Raw genomic sequence first — 27,424 nt, forward strand, 5'->3', positions numbered from 1 at the left:
TAACAACTAATTAGCTTCTGCAGGAGAAACTGTTCCTGGAGTTGTTAGTCACAGCAGTATTTGACAGAATATTGCTATTGTTAAAAATCAGATAGAAGCAGGTGGTGTACAAAGACATTTTGTCTTTGACTCAAGGCTTTCTGTACACAAGAGGTTCTGCTTGCTTGCCTTAATGGCGGCTAACAGGTTTACTTAGGATTTTTTTGTGTTAGAGTCCCTGACAGTCTGGAAAGTTCATATTATTGATATCTGACAGATGGGAGAAACCAAACTGTGATGTTTGAGACCCTCGAGGACTGGCGTGATGAGTTGGAGCGGACCAAAGGGAATGTGAAATACAAAGCGGTGACCACCAATGAAGGCTACAGAGTCTCTGAAAAGTAAGTTTGCCCTAGTTAATAATGAACTTTGGACTTGTGAAAATCAGTGTAACTTTGATGCTGGGAATGATACGTTTTTTTACAACAATTTTTAAGATTTGGTTTCCATTTTTATTTATGGAATAGTTTGGTTTGTAATCTCAGGAGGTGATCCTGCACAGCCCCTAGTTCAAGCAGGGTTAACTTCAACATTAGATTCAAACTACTGAAGAGCTTGGTCTAATCAAGCTTCAAGTGTATCTAGGAGCGGAGAATAGAAAATATATATGGCTGAGTCCTACACTTCTATCATATTCATTAGGATGACACCTTCTCAGTCCTTTACTGTGGTAAAATTTCAAGTTATGTGCACTGGAAATTTTCCACTGTTTTAGTTAGGATGGGACTGGGTGGGGAAAAAGTAACTGGTTTAAAGTAATTTGAAAAATATTCTGGTGGAAGTTGTGTTGCCATTAGGGGAAGGTTCAGCTGAGCTTGGCCACCAGTTTAGCTGAGTAGCATTTATTGGTGAGCCCTCAGGATGTATACAAGGCATTGTATACTTCTGCTGTTGTTTCATAGTCAAATCTTGAAAGATTTCACAGACCTTGGAAACTAGTGTTTCAGTGTCTTAACTACTTATTCTAGAACTCTGTCTTGGGAGACCCAAATTGAATTTAAGTACTTAACTTCATTGCTTCTCTGGGTTTTAAACATAAATAGTATTGGTTGATGCTGGAAATCCTTGATATATTAAATGACATTCCTGAGTTAGGAGTGAACTGCTTAACAGGCATGGAAACAGAACTAGTCACTTAATACTTCAAGAGTATATTTTGAAACAAGAAAGCATGAGAGAATCAAGGTGGTCTTAGCCATCAATGTTAGAGGTTACGCTTAACTGCACCTTTGCAAAGGCAGGGGAGTGTTGCAATGAAAATATTTAAGACCTCAAGGTTGGGAGAAAAGCCTTATTCAGCTGAAAATAAAGGGACAGGTTTGAGGACAATAGAAATTTAGAATTATATAATTATATAATTTAGAATAGAATTATCTAGTAGAGAAGATTATTGTAGCAAGGTGAATATATAATTAGAATTTGAGCTAGAAAACTCATCATCATTAAAAGGAGCTTGGAGATTGTTGTTTTTTCAGTTTTTGAGACCAAGAAACTCTTCTTTGTTGTCTTAGGCTGCCTTTGTATTTTGTTGTTCCTATGTGCATTTCTGAAGAGAGTATCTTGAAGTATGAAGGCCGAGGAATTCCTGTAAGTATGTGCGTGGTTGAGGGTAAGACTCTTACTGAGGTGGCAGAATTTCAATTAACATTGCAAATGTTAGTGCATATTGTTCTCAGAACTTGTTCTTAACAGTTTACATGTATACCTGGTCACCTACAGAAGGGAAACAGATGTTGGAATGAGAAGTGCTTGAACAGTGTAACATGTAGCAAAACATATATATGACATATATACATAGCATAACAGCAAAATTTGTATTTACTCTTCACAGTTCCCATTTACTAATGTCTTACAGCCTACATATATTACTAGCCTGTGTGTCCATCAGCCTGTTTTTCATCAGACTGTACCTAGTGGCATCTGGCTGGGGCAAGATGTAGGCCTTGAAATTATACTATCCTCAATAATTCAAGGGTATTGAGGTGAAGATGGTGCATGTAAGGTGTAGCTGAACACCTCCTGTTACCTGGCTTGGGTTCTGGTAAGTGCTATGGCCGTGATAATGTAGTGTTTTTACAAAGTCAGGTAGCTCAACTGAAAAACTAGTTCTACCAGACCAACAGAAAATGAAGTTAAATATACTGGTTGCAGGCTGTAGCAAGCTGGGTTTGGCTTCCTGCCTTGTAGTTCAAGAAACAGAGAAGATGGAAACAAAGGAGCAAGGTAATCCCACTTGTGAGGTCTTAACTTACTTGCTGTGTGTCCATTAAATTTGCCAAGGAAAAGCATGTTCATTTTGTGCTCTTAAGTTATTAGTCCATGGAGGAGATTAGGCTGTACTGTCCTGCCTAAAGGTCAAAGCAGTTTGGCTCAGTTTTTCTCAGAGTCAGAGACATATTACACTGGCTCTTACTTAGAAACAGAAGCATTTGGGATTTTTTATTCTGTGTTGTGTTTACAGAACTGTAGAATAGTTTCAACATTTAAACATCATCTGGTCTAATCCCTCTCTGGAACAAACCAAAGCATCTTCTCCTAGATCAGGTTGTGCAGAGCCCTGTCCAACCTGGCCTTAAATGTTTCTGGAGCATGTACCACCTTTGTGAGCATCCTGTTCCATCCAGGGTTCCATCACCCTCCTTGTAAAAGCTTTTTTCCATAGATGTTGTTCTAAATCTACCTTCTTTTAGTTTCAAACCACTACCCCTTGTCCTATCACAGCAAGACCTATTAAAAAGTCTTTCCCCATCTTTCTTATAAGCCCCCTTTAAGTAATGAAATGCTACAGAAAGGTCTCCCCAAAGCTTTCTCCAGGCTGAGCAACCCCAACTCTTCAGTGTATCCTCACAGGAGAGGTGCTCCAGCTCCGTGGCCATCTTTGTATCCCTCCTCTGTGCTGGCTCCAGCAGGTCCCTGTCCCTCCTGTGCAGGGACCCCAGCTCTGGATGCTCCAGCTGGGTCTCAGCAGAGCAGAGCAGAGGGGCAGAATCCCCTCCCTCCCCTGCTGCCCACGGGGCTCTGGATGCAGCCCAGGACACGTTTGGCTCTCTGGGCTGTGAGTGCCATGGCTGGGCCATGTCCAGCCTCTCACCCACCAGCACCCCCAGGTCCTTCTGGGCAGGGCTGCTCTGGGTCTGTTCATGCCCAGCCTGTGCTGATACCGGGGGCTGCTCTCACCCAGGTGCAGCACTTGGCCTTGTTCAACCTCATGATGTTCCCATGGGCCGCTCCTCAAACTTGTCCAGGTCCCTCTGGATGGTGTCCTGTCAAACCATCTCAGCTTGGTGTCGTCTTGAATTCTCTGAGGGTGCATTTGATCTCACTGACTGTGTCATTGTTGAAGGTATTTAATAGTCCTGGCCCTAATGCAGACCCCTGAGGGACACCACTCATCACTAATCTCCATCTGGATGTTGGGACTTTCAGCACTACTCTCTGGATGTGACCATTCTACCAGTTCCTCATCCCTGAACAACATGCTTCAAATCTATCTCCCCAGTTTTGAGGATGCTGTGGGTAACCATGTTAAAGGCCTTACAGATTTCCATATAGATGACAACATCTGTAGCTGTCCACTGTTCAGAGGCCTTGTAGAACTCTTGTAATTATTCACTGTCTGTGAAGTTAGTATCAAGATAGCTGGAACATATTAAATAGTTCTAAGAAGGCAATGGAAGGACAGTATAGTAATTTTTTCCACTCCTGATGATTGTGAGGTTTCTGTATCCTGAGGTGCACCTCTTGGTTACTGTAAATTGGTAGCAGAATTTCAGCTTCCTGATTTCATTTGTGTAATATGCCTGATGAATATGGTTCTTACTCCCTGCTTCAATGCAAGCTTACAGATCATCTTGAGAGCTTGAAGGAGTTTGAATGAGGAAATTATGTGTAAAGGGAAGTAAGAAGTTTTGAGGACTGATTTGCACAAGAAATACTGAGGTCATGCAATCTGATTCATCTGTGGAGTGTTTAATACTGTATTTCATATGCCTAGATTACTCTTTATGCATAGTTCAAATGGAAAAATATCAGTGCATCTGTTGTGAGTTATCTCAATGCTAAACTGTTAGAAAAACCTACCATGGAGAAACTGATGGATAATATATATATATATAAGTTACTTACAAGTTCTGTCTTTCTGTGGCATATATTCCAACATAATTTGGCCACAGACTTTTTGATCAATGGATTTTTTTTACCAGTGAGGGAAGCTGAGAAAGTAATGTTTTGGCATAATCTGACATTTTATATTTCCCTGTGCCTGTATAAAGCCTAACTTTAAAACTTGGAAGTGATAACATAGCGTACTCAGGCATGTAATTCTGGTGCAGGTGTAGGAGTTTGCTTCTATTGATGGTGTAGTTAAATACACTAAAAATTCAGTGAAGCAAAAGCACAGAGAAATTTTGAAATCACTCAATCACTTGAAAATGTATTGTCACATCATGTAGGGCAATTTTTAAATTTTTCTCACCTGGTAAATGTCTTTCTGCAGATTTGGTGTTGGTCTTGCCATAACGGTGCTGCTCTTCTCAAAATGTCTGCATTTCCCAAAGAACAGGATGACAGCACTTCACAAATGCAAAAAGCCTTCTTGGATGGGTCAGTAATAGCTATTCTGTCCACAACACTTTGCTTGGTATGGACCTTGCTTCTCTTTTTCCATATATGCTATATCTTTTAAGCTTTCACACATCAGGAAACATGTTCTATATCTGAAAGTAGTTTGCTGTAGTGGAATGTGTTTAAGCCCTTGACCCAATGGCACTGGTCACTTGTGCAGGGTTGGAACTTCACTGAAGGTTTTTTCTGTGGAAATACATACAGATAGATTTCTGAGAAATCTGTGCAAACTGCAGTGTGTTATTTAGGTAAAGCAGCAGCAAAGCTTGTAGGGTTTAGTGGCTTAATTGTTTTGCAAGTAAGAGAAATGTGGACTCCATCTCTAAACTTGCATTCGCAACCTGAGTTTTTAAGACTCTGCTACTGTTTGAGAGCTAGGTTCATGTTCTTAAATAGCTTGAGATAAGGTGATCTAAAATGTCTGAGACAGCCTAAGCAATTCAGTACTGCAGCCTTCAGATGTGAAGGCAGATAGCACTTTTTCAGATGGGGTAGTGAGCTGAATTAGCTCAGCAGTTTGAAAAATAACAAGTTTAACTTAAGGGAAGGAGGACAGCTGTCTGACTGTTATGGCAATGACTTTTTGCCCTTCTGTTTTGGCTTTTTTTTTTTTAACCTGTTGTTTGTCCTGGGCAGAACTTCTCTCTCAGAAGCCACCTGTTAGATCAGACTCATAAGTACAATCTGTACATTGAACATTGGCTCCTTGCTTCTCATAGATGGAGACCTGTTAATCACACAGAACTAACAGAAAACAACTTGATTTGGCTCTTAAAACTGCTCTTGTTTATAAAATTAATTATACTTGCATAGGAGAGTTGTGGCCTTTCCTGCAGATGCTCTAATATTTCTACCCTGAAATGGGAAAGATTGTATCACTTAGAACTGTCTTTAATGCTGTTTCATGATGTGAAAGTAAATATAATTAGCAGTAAGCTGTAACAAAGTATTCTCTGATAATTTGATCTCTTCTCTCTGGCCATTTGAACTTGGGGCAGTGCTGTGCAGTACTGGTGTTTAATCTCTAGAGTTTGAAGTATATCTACAAATTGGCCATCGGGGTGTGTTAAAGTGCCATTATAGTAATAGTCTGAACTCGGGCACAGAGCAGATGTTTACAATTAGCAGTTTATCTTTTTAAAACAGCTGTTCAAGCCTGATCTCGCAGTGTAAGTTCTTTACTGCTTTGTGTGGAAGAAGTATTGTATTTGGCCAGCAATTGCTTTCTCTCATTGCTCTGATCTGATGCATCTTCCAGTAGGTCTGGTAACCCGTGTTTCTGATGTGGACTCCTGTAGTTCTCACCTAAAGCAGGTTTCTGTGCTACAGCCTGCAGGAAGCAAAACACTCTATCCTGCCTGGAAAAGTTCCCACAAGGCCTCACTTCTGAAATATGAGCCAGAGCAACTTTTCCCAAGTCTTGATAATAAAGAGGCCAGTGTGACAGTGGACGTAGTTACTAAGCTGATGTTCATCTGAGCTCTGGAACCTGAATGAGAGGGAATGTTCTGGGTCCAAGCCAAAGCACCATCTGGCCTGGTATTTTTTCCTCTCCTTCAAGGGAAAAAAACAGTAGATACATAGGGAAATGATACAAATGAAAAAGAAATTATACAAATGTAAAAGATACATTGTCTTGTTTTAATCCAAATAGTTTCCTTTAGTCGTGTGATTCATTAGAAGACCTGGCAGCTAGGAGGTTTGGATGTTTCTATTCATCTCTTCTTTCAGGATACAGCTCTAGCAGCCTTCTAGTAAAGTGATTTTGGTGTGCCTAGTGAAAAAAATATTAAAGAAACAGTAAAAATCAACTAGTGCTTGTAATATTCATAACTGCACAGATAGGCACGAGGATGAGTTTGTGTCATGTTAGAAGCATCAAATCTTGTTGTAAGCCTGCAGGCAAGCTTCCAGACAGTACCTAAAAATTTATGGAGGTCACTAGCTTTTGGGAGTGTCTGTCTTCTGGTATTATAACTCTTTGATAAATCATGCCTATTAACTTTGTCTTCAGTGTTAATAGTTGATGCATTATTTGACTTGTGAAGCAGAAGGCTTTAATTTCTTGATGGTTTGATTTAGAATCTATAAGACAATTAGCAAACCTCCCTATGAGCTCCTGAAGCTGGATGACTTGTCAAGCAGCCTTCCATCTCTGCAAGATATCCAGACTGCATACACGAGATTTAAACAGCTGTTTTTGATAGGTAAGTCAGACTTTAAAGCAAAGTAACAATGATGTGCTGTGTCTCCTGAGTGCAGTAATTTTCTTGATTGGTGTCTTGATTTTGAGGGTGGTTAAAAACAGATTTAAAAATATATAACTGAAGACTGTGCTTATGTCTGGGATGTGAATGAAGGTTTGTAGTTCTTTGACTTAACCATCTCCTGCTAAGCTGCCACAGTACCTGAGAATTACTTTTGAAGGAGTGGAGTCTTAAGTGTTAGTTGGAATACACCAGCTGGAATGTAGTTTGTGGGGAAGATTTTTCAGTCTTCTGTGGCCAATCTTTTAGCCTTTGGGCTCTGTCAAGAGTAGAGACTAAATGCTAATTAATTTTTGCTCTAGGTTTTGTTATACACTAAACACATCTCAAAACACACAAAGCTGCTTAAATTCTCTCCTTTAGAAATCAATAAAATGGGAGCCATGAGAAAATATTCTCCAGGCTTTCAGACTTCTTTCTCCTGAAACTTTCCAACTATTTTGCTGTCATGAAACACTTTGACCTCACCTCTTGAGATGAAAAGAGCTGCACTCCACTTTTAGTATGAGGTATTTGAGTTTCACACTGAGGATTTTGTCTAGAATACACTGTCAAATCCACAATGAATCTTAAGAGCTAAAAATAATTACCTTTTATGTGATTTCTGGTAACTCATGCTTTGTAGGAAAAAGACCAAAGCTTGAATTTAAGTAATTTAATCTGTCTCAGGAAATACTGTGTATTTTGATGATGTAATTGCATCGTCTTACATTCATGAAAAATGGAATGTGTTCAAACTGCAATCTTGTTTGTTCTTGCAGTTTTTTAAATAAGGTTTGTTACTAGACTGTACCTCACTGAGTATAGCACTATGCATTTTTCAGTCTGAGAAAAACATTCAGATAACCTTTTGCAGAAGTACTAACATCTTACACAAATTATTACCTTACCATAAACCTTTTTACCATCTTTTAAAATCTGAATGCATTAACCATTACTTCTGTCCCTTGTGTGTGTAGTTAATATGGTATGGGCAACTTGTCCCAGCCATGGCACTCACAGCCCAGAGAGCCAAACGTGTCTGGGCTGCATCCAGAGCCCCGTGGGCAGCAGGGGAGGGAGGGGATTCTGCCCCTCTGCTCTGCTCTGCTGAGACCCAGCTGGAGCATCCAGAGCTGGGGTCCCTGCACAGGAGGGACCTGCTGGAGCCAGCACACAGGAGGGCACTGAAAATGATCAGAGGGATGGAGCTTCTCTCCTATGAAAGGAGAGAAAGAAAGGCTGAGAGAATTAGGATTGTTCAGCCTAGAGAAGAGAAGGTTCCAGGGAGACCTTATGGAACCCTTCAGTGCCTAAAGGGGCTACAAGAGAACTGGAGAGGAACTTTAGATGAAAGCATAAAATAATAGAACAAGGGAAAATGGGCATGTTTAGATCAGGTATTAGGAAAAAAGTCTGTACAGTGAGGGTGGTGGGATTTGGTGAGAACTATGTGTAATGGAACAGAGCTTTGAAGATGCATTCTAATACTTTTGTGGAGAGCTAGTTTCTGTGGCCAGGGTGAAAGATATTGGGAGAGAAGTTTAAACTGTATAATGAACAAGATGAGGTGCAGAGGCAAGGAGGCAGCACAGCTACAGGAATAAAACATATATGCCTGTGCATTTGGGGTGAAAGATGCAGCAGAGTCAGAAATGTTTGTAGATGTGCTGGAATTGAACACTGGAAGTGTTTGGAGAGACTCTGGGAGGTGGATAATTACACAGAAACATGTGAAGCTATTGTGGAAAGGGTAGGGGAGAGGAGGGAGCGTGTGTATCTGGTTTCTCACTAGTAGAACAATTGTAGGTCTTGTGTTTCAAGGTTTCTCTCATGCAGGAAATGTAATCTATTCTGGTCTTAATTGACTGTATCAGCTTGTGAGAGCTTTCCAATATTTGTTGGCTGGCTTTGATAGAAATAAAAGCAATGGGCACTTAGGTGGCATTTGAAAAAACCTACAAAACTCCTAGTGAAACTCATAGGCATTTAATGACTTTGTGGTATTGAACTTGGCCTCTCTGTTTATGTATTCTAATGCCTTTTTTTAGTTGCACCAAAACTGTTCAAAATGTTTTACAGGTAGTCTTATGTTCAATAAATTTTTATAATCTACTTCTAAAACCCATTGATGTTTCTGGCTCTGATGGTAATGATTTTCAAAATCCAGCCTCTTTAGGGTAAGCTTTATGTAGATCATCATCTGTGATTGAACTTTTTTATTCCTTTTCCATGTTGTCAACAGATTTATTTACCTGGTTTGATTGGCATGAACCTTCAATATACTTTTACTAAAGGGCTGTGGTGCCTATAAAACTCTGCTGGTGTTTGTAGGACTACTTCATGTCCTTAGTTATAAGGTGTCAACTTTAATAGTGATTGAGATTTGCTGCCTCCTTAGTATTGGATGTTTTGTGCCTGTTCATGACTGAAGGGTAATTCAGTGGATGGCTCCACTGTGCATGTGTGAACAAGCCAATTTTTTGTTTTCCTCTTCTTTTTGCAGATAACAGTACAGACTTCTGGGCAACTGATGTGAAATGGTTTTCATTACTGGAGAGCACAAACTGGCTAGAAATAATCAGGTTTGCTGTACCTTCAGCTTTCTGTTTCAAATTGTTGGTAATGGCATTTGTAGTGTTTATTCTAGCTATTTTCTTGAAACTGAATTACTTTCTTTATTGCCAGTAGGGAAAAATAGTAAGACAGGCTTATAGTCCCATTTATATATCTTATGTCTGCAAAGTGAGACTGTTTTTAACAGTGCAGACTTGTGTTAAGTCTTCCACCTTAAAGGATGTGAGAAGTAGCAGATCATTCCACTTACAGTTCTTCCAGAGAGCCAGTTAAAAATACAGATCCAGTAATTTCTGTCCTGCACTGCCACCTTCTTTCCAAACTCAAGAATCATGTTTGTTTCTTGTTTGAAGCTATTCTGTGTCTCTGACTGGCTTTGCCATTCTTCTCTGTACTCTACTTCTGTAATGGCCTTTGGGATGAGATAAAGTGCAGTGTTCAAGATGTTAGCCCACCAAAGACTTTATAAAAGGACTTTTCTTCTCAGTTTTGTCCCCTTGCTTTGCTAATTGTTCCTTAAGTTCTCTTTTCTTCTTTCAGCAGTCGACAGTGAGTAAGTGTTGGAATGGTGTTGGCTAACTTCAGGCTTGTAGTGGAATGTTGAGGAGTTTTGTTTTCAGTGTTACTTTGTGCTAGCTCTTCTGTCTGTCAGTTTATTCTGTGGTCAGCTAATTCACCATGGAGTGCCTCTGCAGTCTGCTCCAGTCCCTTCTGGTCTTAATAACAATCAGTAGATACTGATAATTATTAACTCCTTTATCTAGAATTTAAATGTGTGTGTTTTTTGAAAGGTTCTAGTGAAGACGTTGAGAAATTCATTGACACAACCAAGATCACAAGTAGTTTAAAGTAAAAGCGAGGCCATGTTCCTATCCTTGGAGTGTCTTGAGACTGGTCATTTCCATACTTTGATCCAATTGGTTCCTGGATCAGCCTGTTCTTGGCTCTTGCAGTTAAGACGAATGCCTTTTCACGTGTTCTAGATGACAGAACAAAAAAGAAATCTGACAACTCCACACTTAAGAAATAAACTGTCAGTTTCTATTAGTGACCTAAGATATTACAAGAATCCTAATTTGTGTGCAGGCTTTTGCTAAAAATAACTAACTTAAGAAGATTTAGATCTAGAAACCAACAGCGTTACTTCTGTTTTTATGTGATCTGTAATTCCACTCAGTCTTCCTTGTGTAGTAATATTCTCTGCGTAACTTTTGTCTGAGTGTTTACAAGACCTGATTGCTCATCCTTCCCTCTGCCTCTTAAAACCAAATTTTGGAAGAAATGTAGTATGTAGTACATTAGAACATAAATGTGATGTTGACTCTCTCCAGGACAAAAATCTGGTTTTTAGCAATTGTAATCCTTCAGTGTGTGATGGCTGCTGTTGATCTAGAATAAAATATTGTATCATACCAACTGCAAATGCATGGTTAATAGCCAAATAAAATGTTTTTGAAGCTATGCAGTTCTTCATTTACACAAACTGAGCATGGGTTTTGTGTTTTAAAGAACTAGTCAAGTTTCAAGTATGGCATTCTAACCCTGTCTAGGGGAAACTAATATAAGAAACTTCACTCAACTTTTCCTGTACCAAAACAGGAGGGTCTTGAAGAAAGCAATAGAAGTTGCTGAGTGTCTGGAAATACAGCACACAAATGTTCTCCTCATAGGTAAGGTTTTCATGAGATAGTCCTATTTTTTTATTTGCTTAAATTCATTTTGAAGTAGCTTAAGCTGTAAGTTTATAGTTATGGTAGAGAGTTGGTAAAATTCCTACAGCACTCAAATAAGACACCTAAATCTCTCACTCTCCTGGAAATGCTTCTTGTAGTTAAACAAAATATGGTAAGCATAGTTCCAGGATATGAATGAAAAAGCTGCTAATAAATTGGCAGGAGAGTCTTGCATAAAGAAGAGGTAACATTCCTGCTTCCCAGTTTATTTTATTTGAAGTCTCCTAGACCCCTTGCTGTACTTTAAGGGGCAGGGGAACTATATCTACACAAAGGGCCAGTAATATGAAAACTTTGCAAAATAACCTTTATATTTTCCAAATATATGCTGGGTTTTCTGCAGGCTCTTTATTAAAAATACATGGAAGAATATGCTTACTGTAAACATGTTGAGCAGTTTATTTTCCTAGACTGAATAACCACATATAAAACCAAACCTAAAGTTATCCATTGAATGACTCTTGGACTGGTGATTTAGTTGGGTTTTTCCCACTTATTGCCATTTGAGAAGCCTAGCACAGGAAAGAGGTGTTTTCTCGAGTCACCTTTTGGGAAGCTGAAGAATGTATGTTGCATGAGGAGGCAGTTTCACACCTCGTGGAAAGAGGCATGGAAGATAGGAAGGGTAGGGACAAATAGTTGGGCTGAGGGGCGGTGTGTGCTTGTGGGAGACTGAAGGGCACAGGCAAGTTAGAGTAGTGAAGGTTGGGGCTTACGGGTTATATTGTCAAAGTGCTTCCCTAGGAGAAGTGTGTAAGTAAACCGTAAATTTGGAATCATGGATTAACTTCTCTCTGACTTGCAAAAATATTTGTGTTTCTCTGATCCTGAAATATTATTTCATTTATGTGACCATGTCAATGCTTTGCGTTCTTGCACAAAGTTTGGAGAATGGTTCAGTAGTGGAAGTGGTTTCTGTTTCCTTTGTAGAAGAGAGTGCTACTGATCTGTGCTGTGTAATCTCGAGTCTGGTTCAAGTAATGATGGATTCACACAGCAGAACAAAATCAGGGTTTCAGAGCCTTATTCAGAAGGAGTGGGTGATTGGAGGACATGGGTTTTTGGATCGCTGTAACCACTTACACAAAAGTGAGAAAGAGGAGGTAAGATTTAATTGCTTTCCTTGCTTACACGTTTATAAGCTTACTCAGCATGAAGAGGGATTTAGATGTTAGTCCAGAAGTTCCAGTTACTCTGAGGATCTTTTGCATTTTGTTTTAGGGGTTGATGTTTGTACAGTGCCATTGTTTTTGTTGTTTAGGGCTCAGCAATGGCTTTATTATTAAGGGGAACAAATGTAAAATTTCCCAGTCTTGTAGTCTTTTGAAAGTCATGTATCTTGTGCCCTTGAAAACTGTGTTAAATGGTAGTAGCATCCATAGAAATAAGTTAATTGCCTATTCCCATCACATCTGGAGATCAGCTTTATCTTTGTCTTGCTTTGGGACTAGATCAGATTGCTATTTGAATGGAAGTAATAGGTGTAAACTGACTCATTCTGATCAAGAATTGCTATGAACTAGTTTTGCTTTGCCACCTTAAAAAGGCTGCATAGTGGCAACTTCCAAATTCAGAGTAGAAAGCGCTCATCTCTTCTGTCAATAATTTGCCAAGGGTAGCTCAGATAATACTACTTCAGATTTCAACCAAATATATGTGCAACAGTTCTGTAGTTAATCAGGCTTCTTGCCTTAAGAATTATATTTGGAGACACTAAATACTATAAAATAAATAGTTTGCATTGTGGAACAATTTTAACTTTCTTTGAAACTGATGAAATATTTTCTTTACTAAGGCTCCCGTTTTTCTGCTCCTGCTAAATTGTGTTTGGCAGCTCGTACAACAGTATCCTCCAGCATTTGAGTTCACAGAAACTTACTTAACTGTCTTGTCAGACAGCCTCTATGTGCCTATTTTTAGCACTTTCTTCTTCAACTCTCAACATCAAAGAGACACTAATAAGGTAAGGGTTTGGTATTTTGTGGATGCAGTGTATTGGAGAAACAAGGAACACTCAGAAAAAGCTAGTTCCTGATGGCACCTTTTTTCTTACTCATTGAAATGCCTTGAAGGGTGAATGCAATTTTGGCTGTAAGGAGTTAAGTTCAGGACTTAGGAGTTTATGATGACAGAAGGAGTATATTACCTATAATATGTAGCTGTAGTTTCATGTTTAATGCCCTTCAGTGAAACTGGAGCTCCTTAACCTACAAGGAAAATCCAGCTGTCTGGCAGAATAAGTTATCTATGAAATTCCTGTATAGTATATTCTGTTGTATTTCAAAATCAACATCTCCTGAATGTTGATTTATATGTGGTTCATACTCTTCTCTAGCCTAAAAAGCTGGGAGCAATGGGAGTATCCTCTGCAAGGCTGCACAGAGACCAAAAGAAAAAGTGAAGATTACTGTCTTTCATACAAATAAATTGTTGATCACAAAATCTAGACCAGTAGCACTGCATGACTGCAGTTACAACTTTTGGTGTTTGGAATTCTAATATGCCCTCTGTGTTTGAAGAATCCAAGTGTCTGTCTCTTTCCCAAGTCTCAATTTGTTTTGTTTTTTTCTGAGAATATTTAACTTTAATTTCATCTGTGAAAATGTAATTGCACTGTTTTTGTTCAGTTATTGAACACATAGAAAGCACAAGTGTTGTTGCAACTCTGGCCTTTTTTCTGAAATGCCAGTTTCTTAACTTCACCTTGACTTGGTTAGAATTCCCTTCTAGCAGTATTAAATGTGACCTGTTTGTTTTGGCAGAGTGGGGAAAGCATCAAGACACAAAGTGGTCCTTTCAGATTCCTTACTGTGTGGGACTGGGCTGTGCAGTTTGACCCCAAGGCCCAGGCTTTTCTGAACAACCCTCTTTATGCAGAGAAACCAAAACCAGATAAAAGTCAACGGAAGACTGCACGGTTCAAAGTAAGATATGTGCTGCTAAATTGTTTTTTTAATTCTAGAAATATTTCGCACATCTCTTATTTCAAATGTACTCACAGTGGAAGTATTGGTACAGACTTTTTTTAATTGACAGAATACATGTATACCTCAAACCTGCCTGGATCGTAAGAACCCACTTTGCATCCACCTCAGTTGTAAATGACTCTTTTATAGTTCATAGCCATGAAGTTAGGGATTATTTTTCTTCATCCTTCTATGCAGGTCTGTTGGTAAATCACGAGATTCAATATTCAGGTCAGTTGCAATTACATGTTTGAAGGGAGTTCATTTAGTTGTTCCATGGAGTACCTGACTGAAACACATAGGTTTGTGATTGTCTCCCTAATTTTATCTGAGTGTATCTGGAGTGTTTGTGTTCACTTGGAGTGGGAGGGGGACCAACAAGAGCAAAAAAACTGTCTGGAGTATGGAGGATTATGGATGGACCATCTCATTACTGGCATGTAGCACAAACTCAGGGGAACATTTGAGGAGTAGCCTCTTTCAATTGCAATTAATTTGTTAAATTCTGTCCTATATAAAGCGTTCTCATGTGAGACATTGCCAGTATGATCTACAGCATTAATCTGAGATGCAGTGAGGGACTGCTGGATAAAAGCATAGAAGTGAAGTGCTCTCTGATTTCTAACTCGCTTAAACTAAACGTGGACATTTGCAATACTTGAATGTAAGCAAAGGGTTTGGCTTTTTCAAAGAAAATTGCTTTATTGGTGTTACTTTTGGTTAATGCAAGGAAGGAAGCTAGCAATATTCAGTATGCTCTGTGAAGTAGTTGATGTATTGAAAAATAACGATTTAAACACAGATACTGCCTTTTTATATAGTTCGAGTGACTATTGCTTGCAAGAGGTTTCTGAATACAACTTGTTTTTCTTCCTCTTAAAGCTGCTTTCTGAAGTCTCATTCCATTAATATTTATCTGAGTATTTTCCTTTTTTTTTTAATCTTAAAGCATCAACGGCAACTTTCTTTGCCACTGACACCGGCAAAGCCTTCCACAAAGAGAGGATTTTTCAGGGAAGAAACAGATCATTTAATTAAAAACATTCTGGGTAAAAGAATTGGCAAGTTCATAAATTCTTCAGATGAGGCCCCTAACAGCTTAAGGGAGTTTTATGATAGCTGGCATAGCAAACCTGTTGACTACCACGGCCTTCTGTTGCCGCGCATCGACGGTCCCGAGATCAAAGTCTGGGCACAGCGTTACCTACGATGGATTCCTGAGGCCCAGCTTCATGGTGGTGGAACAATAGCTACAGCTGCCAAGATTTTGGACTTGATGGAGGAAGTGCAAACCCTGCAGGTGAAAATGGATGAAGAACACAGTCAGGCTGTTTCTGGAGATGTACATTCTGTTCCCATGCTGAGAAATTCTGCCCGCTTGTCGTCCTTGTTTCCATTTGCTTTACTGCAGAGACAGTCTGTCAAACCAGCTTTACCCACCAGCACCTGGAAAGACTTGGAAGACGAAGATGACTTGGTCAAGAGGGATGATGAATTTGTTGATCTAAGTGAGGATATGTTATAACATGTATATAGATTACAGTATGGATTGTATGTGACTAAGCACTGAGTTTTAAATGTTGTGCTGTACCTTCATATAAGGAACTTGAGCATCTGCAACCTGTTTAATGGGTTTGTGGGGTTAAAATTCCTTGATTGGAAATAGCTACTTACTGTAATTAAATGAGCATGTTTTGAACTTCCATTTCACTCTTAACAGTATTTATTGCAGAAACATATTTTTAGCATAGGTGTAATAAAAATGGGAGTCTTGGCTGAAGTAACCACATGGCCATTGTTAAAAAAAAGAAAAACAGTGAAAGAATACTTTCTGCTGTAAAGGTGGAATGGTAAATGCATATGGCAGCAATCATGCAATCTTAACAAAACATCTTTCCCCTTATGCTAAGAGTACTGGGAGTGGAGTATGGTGATTTGCATTTTCCCCACACACATAAACAGTGAAAGATGCAACTAACTGTGCACTCACAAATCAGCTTTTGACAGCTGAGGAATACACTCATGGTCACCAGGGGTTTTTCATCTGCTGTTGGATCAACGGAAGTCACGTGCTTGCCCCGTCCCCTTTGTCAGTGTTGGTCTGTGTGGTGTCAGTCACAGGTTGGCTGCTCTGAGCCTGTGCATGCATGTAGCTCAAGGGTCAGATGCAAGAGCTTAATGACACATTTCAAGTTTTAATATATGGCTGCTGTGCTATATGCCCTTGCTGCCTTGAAATATTAAGTTTGCTCTTAATTTTAAGGAATGAGATTTAAATTTGTTATGAGTATTTTTTCTCCTTTTAAGTAGAGTGAGACTCTCATTTTCCCCCATTGATGCCAGATGCCTTTAAGGCTTTCTGTAGCTTGCACTGAGACTCTCCACATAGCACAGAAGACTCTTTCCCTGTAGTCCTGCTGCAAAGCAGGATTTGCAGTCTGTTACCACTTGTCATGAGTTGGTGGTACAGCTTATGAATGTGGTGTTTATAGAACACTTGTGTCCTGTTGCTGGATGTTACAACAGTACCTCAGTGAAAAAAGCCATAAAGAAATGCCTGTTAACTTGGATCTACTGTGTGTATGTTTATACAAATTTTTACTGAAGATAATTATCCTTTGTAAAGCTGAATATTATTTGACTATCAGATCTGTTTTGAACCCTTAAAATCTGTAATACCCCCAGAACAGATTCAAGTCATAAAATCAGTTACACTGAGAGGTTACACATTGAATATTTTATCTGTTCTCATAGCAATTTAGAAATCCATGCTGGAAAACTTAGCTGGTGGATAAACTGTTGCTTAAATTTGATCAGCTCGGTGAAACTGGGGATATTAAACTTTTGTTACTGACTTATCACTTCATACTGAGTTGTATTAATGTATAGCAACAATTCATCAGCAGCCATCTAAAAAGAAATTGTCATAACTGGGAAGGGGGAGTGCTTGATGCAGCTATGCCAAACTGAAGCTTCCCAGCTCTTTATTGCCTTAAAGTCTTAGTGCGAGGACAATACTTGAGTTTGTAGTGTTTTATTTAAAAATACACTAGTACTTATGCTTTTTTCTGTGATATGTATGATCTTTACAGCTAGCACTTGCTAGAATGGGCTGTACAGCACATTTTCTTCAGACGTAGTTGTAATTCATGTGACTCATGTATGCAATAATACTTTGCATGTTGAATGAGCAGTGAAGAAATACTTGTCATTCTAAGGTCATTTGGGTTCAAAGGTGGGTTTTTTAAACACTGCCATTACAAAAAAGCTATTAAAATGATTTTTCTATACTTTTGATCAAACTGTTGTAATATTTCAGTCATGAAGATTACATATTTGTATTAAAGAACAGATGTTGGACATCTTATTTGTACATAAGTTATTAGAAATATATATAGAAGAGAGGCATATATCTGAAATTGAACATGGGGACACTTCTAATGTAGAGTAAATACCATTATTGCTGGTTTTCTGCACTGAAGGATTGGAAATAGACTTCATATTTTTACTCCAGGCTTCTGTTTATACCTCCAAGTTTTAACACTGAATGCAATCTAGCAGTTTTACAGGTTTTTATCTTTCTTTTTTTTTTTTTTTCCTTCTTTTTGTTAAATACTGTTACTTCTCTCTAATGGGCTGTTTGAAGAGTGTCAATAAAGTATACTTTGAACGATTCATCCTGAAATGAGACTGTATGTTTAAGGTCCACTTTGCAAGTGATGCACTAAATCACAGCAGACCTGAAAATATGCAGTGGCAAGGCTTTTCTGGTTATATCCTGATTTTTACAGGATATGTTATGGGGAAGCTGTGCAGTTTTGATCTGGCTGTACTTCTGGAGAGATGCCACCAATGCAGGAGAGAGGACAGTTCAGTGCAGTGACGTAGGATGGCTGTAGGAAGTTGAAGGTGAGCTAGAAATTGTCTGCTGAGTGTCTGTATTGGGGAGGGCGTTATTAAACATTGTTTGTTTTTGTCTTAGTAATATGCTTCCCCCATGTCCAGGGTGAAATTTGTTCTTGCATTGTTACACTAAGCAACTTCTTGAAATTGCCACAGTGGGGTGTTTCTCAAACCAGATGTGTGTTTGAGATGGACTAAGGTGGCCACAGTAAGCTGTGCAGTACAGATTTAAAAATTCACTTTTTTCAAGACACTACAAGACAAGTTGCTAGTCCCTGGTCAAAGGCAGCACTAGTGCAAATCACACGTTAAAAACCCACGAATGTTACAAGATTGTGCCACCTTTGTTCTTGAAGCCCCACACAGCAACAGCTGTGGGTCATGTTGTACCACAAGATGTGCCTCTGCCTCACCCACACCTGCTAAGGACCAGTGATTGTACTTTGACCGCTTGGCTTTGATTTAAGACTGCATTCACAATTGAAAAGGTTCAGCTGTTGATGTGCAGCATAATGGAATGCAAACATGTACTTGATTAAGGTGCTTACAGCCAGCTTGCCCTCCTGATCTTTTGCTCCAGCAAAAGCTTTTTCCATTTGTGCTTGAAGCACGGAAGCATAACTTCTTCCAGAGGTGAATACTTTCTGATGATGATTTTTTAAAATGGATTAATTTTGTCACAGCACAGGTCACCTTCATTCTAAACTACTCGGAGACCTCATGCAGTATTTACAGCTGAGTGCTCCTTCACAAAGAGCTAGATTTTGCATAAAACTATTTAAAAATTGTGTGAAGGACTTCATTTTCTGGGATAGGAAGGAGATTTGAATAGTGAACTTAGCTGACTCTGAAAAGAGCATTCTGTGTACAGAACAATACATGTACTCATGGAATACCAATTCCCGTACTGAATTGGGGAGGTGTGGGGAATGGAAAGGGCAAAACCCTTCTTAGGGTCTTGCATCCTTTTTTTTTTTTTGGTCTGTAATAAAGTCAACATGACAAATGCTTTCTGCTAGCGTTTGCAGGATGGAAGAACTTGGTGGGAAAATAGAGTTAACTTGGAGAGGAGTGGACACAAAAGATAAGAGCTGATACTTGAGCTGGAGAGACAGTTCTGTGGGGAGGGCACCACCATGTTGAGCACAAAGGCAGTAGCAATGGGGTTCTTCAGCCTGTGTTAGACAGAAATGGGTAGGCTATCCATACAGTTCTGAACCCCAGAGGAGTCCCTCTGCTTGGGAGGTAAGTTTGACTGGGCTCATAGCTTTAAATGTGCTGTGGAAGCTGAGAAGATAATAGATGTAATAGAGGACTGCTACTATCTTGGTAAATGTGTGGATGGGCAGTGGATGCTCAGTGCTGCCATGGTTTGGCTGCTGTGGAGCCCTGTAGAACAGTAAATGCTGGTGCTCAATTGCAGCATGTTACTCTGATTCCAGCAAACATTTGGTTTCCGTGGTTTTCATGCAGCAGCCCAGTAAAATGAAAAAGACACTTTACCTTAATGTTATCCTTCGATGCCTAAAGCAGGTGAATAAGACATGTCTAGGAAGTGCATTTGTTAATTTACTTTGTAAACAGCAGATCTAGGAAGACTGACTTCCTGTGGCTTTGGCTTGTCTGTCCACTCAATTTTGTCATTTCTTCTGGCATTTCCTGTCCTTGCTCGTGCCAGAAGATCTTCAGTCTCCATTCATCTCCCCCCTGTTCCTAAGTCATGTGCTGTTCCAGCAGTTCATAGGTTTGTCATTGCTGCTGCCTCCCTGGACAACTGAAACTCTGTGATTCGGTTCCTGGGAAACCAGGTGAGTGCTCATGGCTTGGCGTGGCCTGGCCATTTAGCCTCCAGATTGCCTGTTGGAATCTAGGAGCTTCTGAAATATTTTTTTGTCAAATACCATTAAAATTATTTACTAGTTTTCAAAGCAGGTGGGTAGATGGAACAATGATTAGATGCCCTGTGTCATTAGTAAGGAAATTGGGGTAGGAGAATGCAACAGAAGCCTCTGTACCTGCAGCCCAGGCATGATTCTAATCTGCAGTTCTCAGGCTAAAAGCAATGTTTCAAATAGGAAAATCTGCTAATTTACAGTCAAGTTAGGTATCCCAGTTTTCTCTTGCATTTTGTCTATTTCTGGGTCTTGAAATAAAATTTTCATTATACTGTAAGAGCCAAAATTCAGTCTATGGAACCACTGAATTTCTGGAAACCAGTTAATATTTCTGTGAGTTCTGAAACCTACAAATCTTACTGCTATCTGAAGAAAATTTCCAATTAAGAACAGCTTACACTACTAGTACTGATGTATGGTTTTGCTAATAGAGTCTAAACCTTCAAGTCTTCTTAAGACTTTTAAAAGTCAGAGCTCCATGGACTCACTTTGCAATCAGTGGGACTCCTTTTCTTTTAGAGATGTTAATTGAAAGTATGTTTATGCATGAATGTGATGACAGAGATGCTAATTTTATGTAGAGGGTATATGTGCTCATTGCTTTATGTTTTGGTGATGCAAGAATATATTTCCACTCTCACTCTGACCCCAATTCACAAATCAAAACAGGATGGTCCTCACCACCCTCCTTGAGTTTACTATACAAATCAACCCAGTTTGTTTCCTACAAGCCACTTCCTGTATTTTCCAGTTTCCCATCCCAGACTTTCCACTGTGGATTTGCCATTAGAAAATATTTATTGCTTTTCTGATAGCGGTTCATTTAACTTTGGAAAAGGATGGTTTTATACCTGCCAGCTATACTTAGCTTTTCCTGTTTCAGGAGGTGGTGGTGGGAATATTTGAAAGCCAGACAAGAAGTACCACAGGTGACTTAAACAGTTCTCAAACTACAAGGTCTCTTACTTCCCTGCCAATACAGAGCATGGTTGTTCTGTAAGTTACCCTGTTGTTGTTATTTAGAGTAAAATCCTCCTGCACAGCAATTTTTCACAAACAAAAACTGCACCAAAGAAAAAGCAGGGTGATAATCTCAAAACGTGTTTTCTAGAGCAGCATATCCCCTGTAGATTCAGCACTTCGTTGTGATGGTGTCAGCACAAGTGACAGCAGAACGATGGCCTGTTCTCCCAGCAGGTTTGGGATTGGGTTACACCCAGTGTGCAGCAGATGCAGGGAGCTGCCAGAGGGAGTCCTGCTGGCAATCACTGCCCAGCGGTGCCCTCACACCATTACTGCTTTCCAACTGATTTTATAGAAATTGGTATTTTGCTTTTGTGGATTACTTTTCTATCAGATCAGCCCATTGATCCAAATGACCCTGTGGGGATGCAGAGGGGGACAAGAGGAGCCCCTGTTTGAGGCTGCCCCTCTCGCTTGGCAGCCCCTAGTTGGAGCAGATGAGGGGAAAGGTGGAAATACAGGTGCAGGAAAAGTCACTCTCCAGCTGCTCTGCTGCTGAAAAAGAGATAAATCCTGGGAACCACCTCTAACGTGCAGCTAGCTGAAATGCCGTAAAATAGCATGCATGGCCAACTCCCACCATTTAACACTTCTGAGGGAAAACAAAAAGACAGGGAAGGAAAAAAAACCACAATCCAAACCAGCTGTGTTTGGAGGTTGCTTGTAGAAGACTTACAGGATGATTTAAAGTACAGTTTTATAGGATCTGACCTGTTTGCCACAGCAGGAAGGTAAGTAAGGTGAGCAAACCCTGTGAACTCAGTCTATGGTCATAAAATACATTCTGATGCTCTTCAGGCCTCTAGTTCCTTAGGCTATACTTTGGTTGCGCTGGCAGAGTCTTAAATACCATCATGCTGCCTGGGCTGTGAGTAATCAGTGATTGAGGGCAGCTGCTGAAAAGCAAATATCGTGTTCTGACTTGTAATCTAAAAACTGTCATTGCTCGGAAAGGGGTTTTGGATTCCTGGTGTGTTCCTGCTGTTCTCTTCAAAGCTTTAACCACACAAAGGTGAGCTGATTGGTTACTCCCCCACACTCCTTTAGCATATTTTACTTACTTACTTCTCATTTGTATTTAGATTTAATGCAGGTGATCTGCTCCGTCTATAATCTGCTTATTATCTCTCTCAGGTGTAGAATCTAGTACTTTCTCTAATTTTCCATGAAAATTTATCTACCTAATGTTGTTCTGAAAGCAATGTTCCTTTTTATGTTTCAAATTGCAGCTGAATAGCTGGCTGGCAGAAATTATGACAAAAAGGGCAAGTTAGTGAAATGAAATACAGTGATAGTAAAACCATTACTCAATGGCACAGTATTAAGTAGAGGCTGCATGAATATGGCAAACCTCTGGAGTCCTGAAGGTAATAATGAATGCTAGAAACAGCTGAAATACAATTACCAGGGACCCAGAACAATTCAAGCAGCAGGAAATGACTGAACATAAACTTTTTTCTAATCTTTGGGTCTTATTAAAGTAGTAATAGCCCTCCTTGTGCTGGTTGTTGACATCAATATTCTGTCTAGGCTGATGGACACCCTTCTCCTTGAATGTTTTCCATCTCTGCCTTCCAGCTCCAGCCTCAGAAGGCAAATGTCTCCCCAGCTGCAACACACTGAGGGAAAAGTTGACGGACATCTTTTCATTTGTCAGAGGAGCATTGTAAATGGCTGCTCCCTGCCAAGAAATTTCTTTTGAAAAGTTACATTTAGTCAGTAAAATAATACCTGAGTGTGACAAACTAAGTTGAAAAAAAAGTAAATTTAACCATAGGGCTGAAAAGGAATTCTTTAAAACACTTGAACTGAAGAGAGGAAAAAAGAATTAACTCTTTCCATGGGCAGGTGGAGGAAAAAAACCCACTGGCTGGCTGTGTCCCTGCAGCCCCTGGAGCTCCACAGGGGAGCAGAGATCCACCTGCACCCCACGGAAAATCCCACACTGGAGCAGGTGGATGTGCTTGAAGGAGGCTGTGACGCCTTGGGAAGCCCGTGCTGGAGCAGGCTCCTGGCAGGACCTGTGAGCCCACGCTGGAGCAGCCTGGCAACATATTTCATGTGCCTCTGTCAGCCTCTGTTCAATTCGTTTACCTACTGGTCTGCCAGTAGGGGTCATCCAGGCAGCCACACCTGCAGGATGATCTTGTTTAGTGAGAATCACCCTCTGATTCATATCTCCCAAGCCTCCTGAACGTCTCCCTGGGCCTGCTAGGAGAAGGTACATGTTGCATTAATAACCATCTGGCCACCACCAAATCCTCACTGCTGAGCTGTGGCAGTCTAAGCAGTCTGTCTCATATGGGGCAGTGAGTAGCTGTGCCTCCACTCACTGGACACTTTGGTGGGCCAATTCCATCAGATTTGTGAGATGTATTTGATGGGGGTGAGGAGCATGAAGTGAAGAACTGCTCTGTGGAGAACTGGTAGAGGAGAAGCCTTGCAGAATGGTGCTTGGGTCAGGTGCTGGCTCAAAGAGCTGTGCTAAAGAAGATGTCCCCAGCTGTTTGATTTATCCTGTGCTCAAAGCAGCAGGGCTACTTACATTTTTGTAAACAAACCAAACTGCATCAAAGATGCTTTATTCTTAAATGGAGTAACATTGGTCACCGAGCTGGCCAACTGCCCAGATCAAGAAAGATCTCTTCCTGCGGAGGGGAAACCAGCAGATGAAGCAGAATTAGGAACCTTGATATTTTTTATTTTTGTCAGCTGTGCTAATGAGCCATAGTAAAAAGTTTGCTTTGAAATAGTTTTATCTGCCTATGTATTTTCAAATTTTAAAGTAATTTCTATGTAACATCATCTTTCTAAACAAACATGTCAATAGAAAGCAGTAAAAATGTCATCTACTTCCCTAAACAGCCTTGGTCCTTCATATTCTATGCTATATTTCCTGAAGTTAATGGCAAAATGAAGTCCCAGTTACTGTCTGCTTGAAGCACACCTTCATAAAAATCATTTACTGAAGTTTTACTTCCAATGCAGTAGTATAGCTAAGAGCAGCACAGCCTTGCAAAGCGTCAGAAGTGGCTCCTGTCATAAAACACGATGTCAGAAACACTCAGCCTTTCTATTAGCCTTGTGTTAATAATTATGAACAGATACATATTCAAACGTGACACTCATATCTGAGGCCAGTTTATAACCTTGGGGTCATGCAGATGTAAGTAATGCTTTGGTTTTGGCTGCAGGAAGTTTATGACTGATGACGAAGGGCCAAATTGGTTCTCCAGTTCCAGGCTGAATTTGCAGTGAGGGAAATGGAATAGATTTGATTTAAAGAAGAGGGAAAATCCTGATTTTGAATTTGGGATTGTTTGGTTTTGGGGATTTTTTTGCAGAGCTCTGTTTCAGAGTGGGACCATGCTTCCAGGATAAGGAGTACTTTCTTTGCTTTGGTGCAGTACCTGGTCCTGCTCTCCTGCTCTGAACAGTGGCAGATCACCTTGCTGGGTTCCAGCCACAGGTGTGTTTTAACCATTAAGGCCAGTAAAAGTTTGTGTCTTCTGCTCATGCATTTGTTCTGCTTTGGCATTTGTTGCTTGGATTGGGGCTTTTTAAAAATCTTCCTGAAGGGCTTAACTGTGTAGTAAATAGCTGCTAATTAAAACCACTGTTTTATCCTGTGGCAAAGAGAATTAAGCTGGTACCTAAGTAAATATTAGGGAAAACACTTAGTGAGAAAAGGCCATACATACCAAAGTAGGACACCTTGGTGCAGATGGCTGACTCATCAGTGTGACATATTCTGTGTTAAATATGGAAAGCTCAGATGTCATTTGTCATTTGCTCATCAAGAGCAGAGTGAGGGTTTATTTTTAATTTTTTTTTTTCCTTCCAAAGATGCCTTGTAAAGCAGGCAGAGGTCTTGATTTACTGCCTATGCAGGTGAAAACACTGATACCTATGCAGCTCTTCTCATTCCTCTGCTGCAGCCAAGGGCCTCCCTCATTTATGCATCCTCCCTGCTGTTTGGAGGTTCCTGCACCAGGCCAGGGCCACCTTTTTAGGCTGCTGGATATATTTTTATTGCCTGTTATGAGCTGAGTTTCTCCACCAAGATCTTGTTTCCAACTTCCATCTTAATTTGCAACCAGCAATAATTTAGCTGCTAATCCTTTTCCATCTCTCCTCCCTGGGGAAGTAATTTGAGCCCTGAAGGTTTAATCCTGGCTTCACTGACGTAGCTTATTACTGTGAGCATCCCACTGCCCTCAGGAGCTGTGGGAGGCATATTTCTGGGAGGCTGTGTTGTGTAGCCAGTTCTGGAGCTGCACCGGAAAGTGATCTGAGGGTCACCTGCCACACAGAGCTGCTGCTGCTCTCTAATCCTGAGGCTCTGAGGCAGATACCATTGTTCTGGCTTGGAGTTTTAATGGAAGTGGATTCAAGACGAAAGGAAAGCTTCTTCTCTCCAGATCAAGGAAACATTTGCAGGAACTTAGTGTCTTTAGAAAAAAATAAATACAATAACGCAGAAGTAAGTGGCTCTCATCGAGACACCAAACTGAACAAGTGATGCAAGCACTTTTTCACACTTTCCTTTTCCTCACAGATACAGAAAAGAGTTTTGGGGAACCATTCTCTTGCCAGGTTTTTCAACACTGTTCTTGCCAGTCTCACTGCTGCTGCATGTCTGGGCATGCAGGGAAATGCACCAAGCTGCCAGTTCACTCTGCAGCCAGCGAGGTTTCTGGATAGGGAGTCATCCTTCCCCATGCCAGCATCCCTAGAAAAAGAATCTTGAAATGCTTCCAGCTCTGAAGTGTATTTCTGGTGTTGTTTTAGCTCTCTTTGCCTTCAGCAGTGAAGTTTCAAATCCCCCATCTTCTTCCTCAATCTAGCTTTCAGGGAGAGAAAAATATACGCTTACAGGCAGAAACATCAGCATGCTATAGAGCTACAAGGCTGATGGTAAAATTATCCTTTTTTCTGAGTTTTCTGACTGTCCCTGACTACTAGTTAGGTTTCTGCTCTGTTTGCATTCACTGTGATAGCTACAACTACTAATCTTAAAAAACAGATATTCTAGAATCACCTCGTTCTGTGTCTCACAGTTAAATATTGTACTTCTCAAGCATGAGATGAGCTCAGCTGGTTAGAGCACAGTGCTAATAATACCAAGGTTGTGGGTTTGATCTCCATATGGGGCATTCACTTGATGATCCTTGTGGGTCCCTTCCAACATGGAATATTCTGTGATTCTGTGATCTTAGTTCTGTACATGTAGCCTTATGTTTGGCACTATATTATTACATAGCAGGAGTTCTTACACATTTGTAGCTCATTAATGAAATCTTAAATGCAATCTGGACTTAGGAAAATGTACTTATTCAACTGGACAGCGATAATTTTTTAATAGCTGGCTAACCTTTGAAACAATACTAAAATGCTAATCAATCCCTATTATGTGGTTAATGTCCTAAATAGCCTTTGTCCCAACCATTCAAATTATCATGCCAATTTTAATTAGGAATGTGGTCTACAGTGTAGATTCACTTAAAATATTCTTTCCAGAACCCCTATGAAGAGATTTCTGTTTGAATAGCAGCTCTTTTGCAGCTGATTTATATACTTGCATAGATGGTAAAGTGCTTGCCAGTGAAATTGCTTTAAAAGCCATCTCATATAATGATATAGCAATAATACCATTTTACAATACAGAAGATAGATGTTTTTTTCACAGATATGATCCAGTGCAGAATTAACCCTCCAAAATACCAATCCAAGTTTGACTTGAGTTTAGTCCTTTGGGGACCAGTTCACAGGATAATACTCTGAAGCTCTCTGCCTTGCAGTCAACAGAGGCACCTGAATTACAGGTCAATGAAGAAAGATGGTTGTTGGGAAGGTAGAATTAGAAAGAAATTATAAATATGACTCTTTAGCCAGAAAGGCTAAGGAAGAAATACAAATGAAAGCACGGTTTGAATAATTCAAAGAAACCAGTCTGGTATGCCAGAACACATTCTTTCCCCCAGTAAAACTAAGCTGAGACCCCTCTCCCCAGCCTTATAAGGAAAGGTCTGAAGGACCCTGAGATAACTAAAAATATGCAAAAGCAGTGATTTCTATGGGTTGCACACAAATGTTACTGTATTAGTATACTTAGGAAGATTGGTTAGTAAAGGAATAGAATATTCAAATGTATAGGTTATATAAGTAATTGTAAAGGAGAGCTCGCTCTTTTGCTACGCTCTCTTGGTCTCTCTTGTTTCTCTTGTTTTCTCTTGTCTCTCTTCCTACGTTCTCTTGCTGCTCTTTTTCCTGCTCTTTCCTGCTCTTTATCCTTTTTCCCCGGCTCTCTCACTTCTGTTCTGTTAGTCTCTTTCTTAGCTATCTTAAGTCTTGAAATCATGTATTCATATTTTACTCCCTTTTGTATTGTTCCCTCTGAGCCTGCTTTGAGCTTCATC

The 27,424-nt window shown here is 40.0% G+C and overlaps 1 protein-coding gene across 2 annotated transcripts in view; it reads left to right on the plus strand.

The window, feature by feature from the left end:
• Positions 1-17,859, plus strand: part of MTMR12 (myotubularin related protein 12) — a 33,249-nt gene extending 15,390 nt beyond the window's left edge. For both annotated transcript variants that reach the window (XM_005527994.3, XM_014256995.2), the window contains exons 7-16: positions 257-380; positions 1,551-1,626; positions 4,535-4,641; positions 6,745-6,869; positions 9,415-9,493; positions 11,085-11,155; positions 12,149-12,321; positions 13,014-13,181; positions 13,981-14,142; positions 15,134-17,859. In XM_005527994.3, coding sequence (XP_005528051.2) covers positions 257-380; positions 1,551-1,626; positions 4,535-4,641; positions 6,745-6,869; positions 9,415-9,493; positions 11,085-11,155; positions 12,149-12,321; positions 13,014-13,181; positions 13,981-14,142; positions 15,134-15,709 — 1,661 coding nt within the window. In that variant the 3' untranslated portion in view covers positions 15,710-17,859. The remainder of the gene's footprint in view (positions 1-256; positions 381-1,550; positions 1,627-4,534; positions 4,642-6,744; positions 6,870-9,414; positions 9,494-11,084; positions 11,156-12,148; positions 12,322-13,013; positions 13,182-13,980; positions 14,143-15,133) is intronic.
• The last annotated feature ends 9,565 nt before the right edge of the window (positions 17,860-27,424 follow it).

The sequence above is a fragment of the Pseudopodoces humilis genome, chromosome 4 (assembly GCF_049639895.1).
Source record: "Pseudopodoces humilis isolate 2021_Gansu_Grassland_sample_001 chromosome 4, ASM4963989v1, whole genome shotgun sequence".
In the NCBI taxonomy this organism is placed as follows: domain Eukaryota; kingdom Metazoa; phylum Chordata; class Aves; order Passeriformes; family Paridae; genus Pseudopodoces; species Pseudopodoces humilis.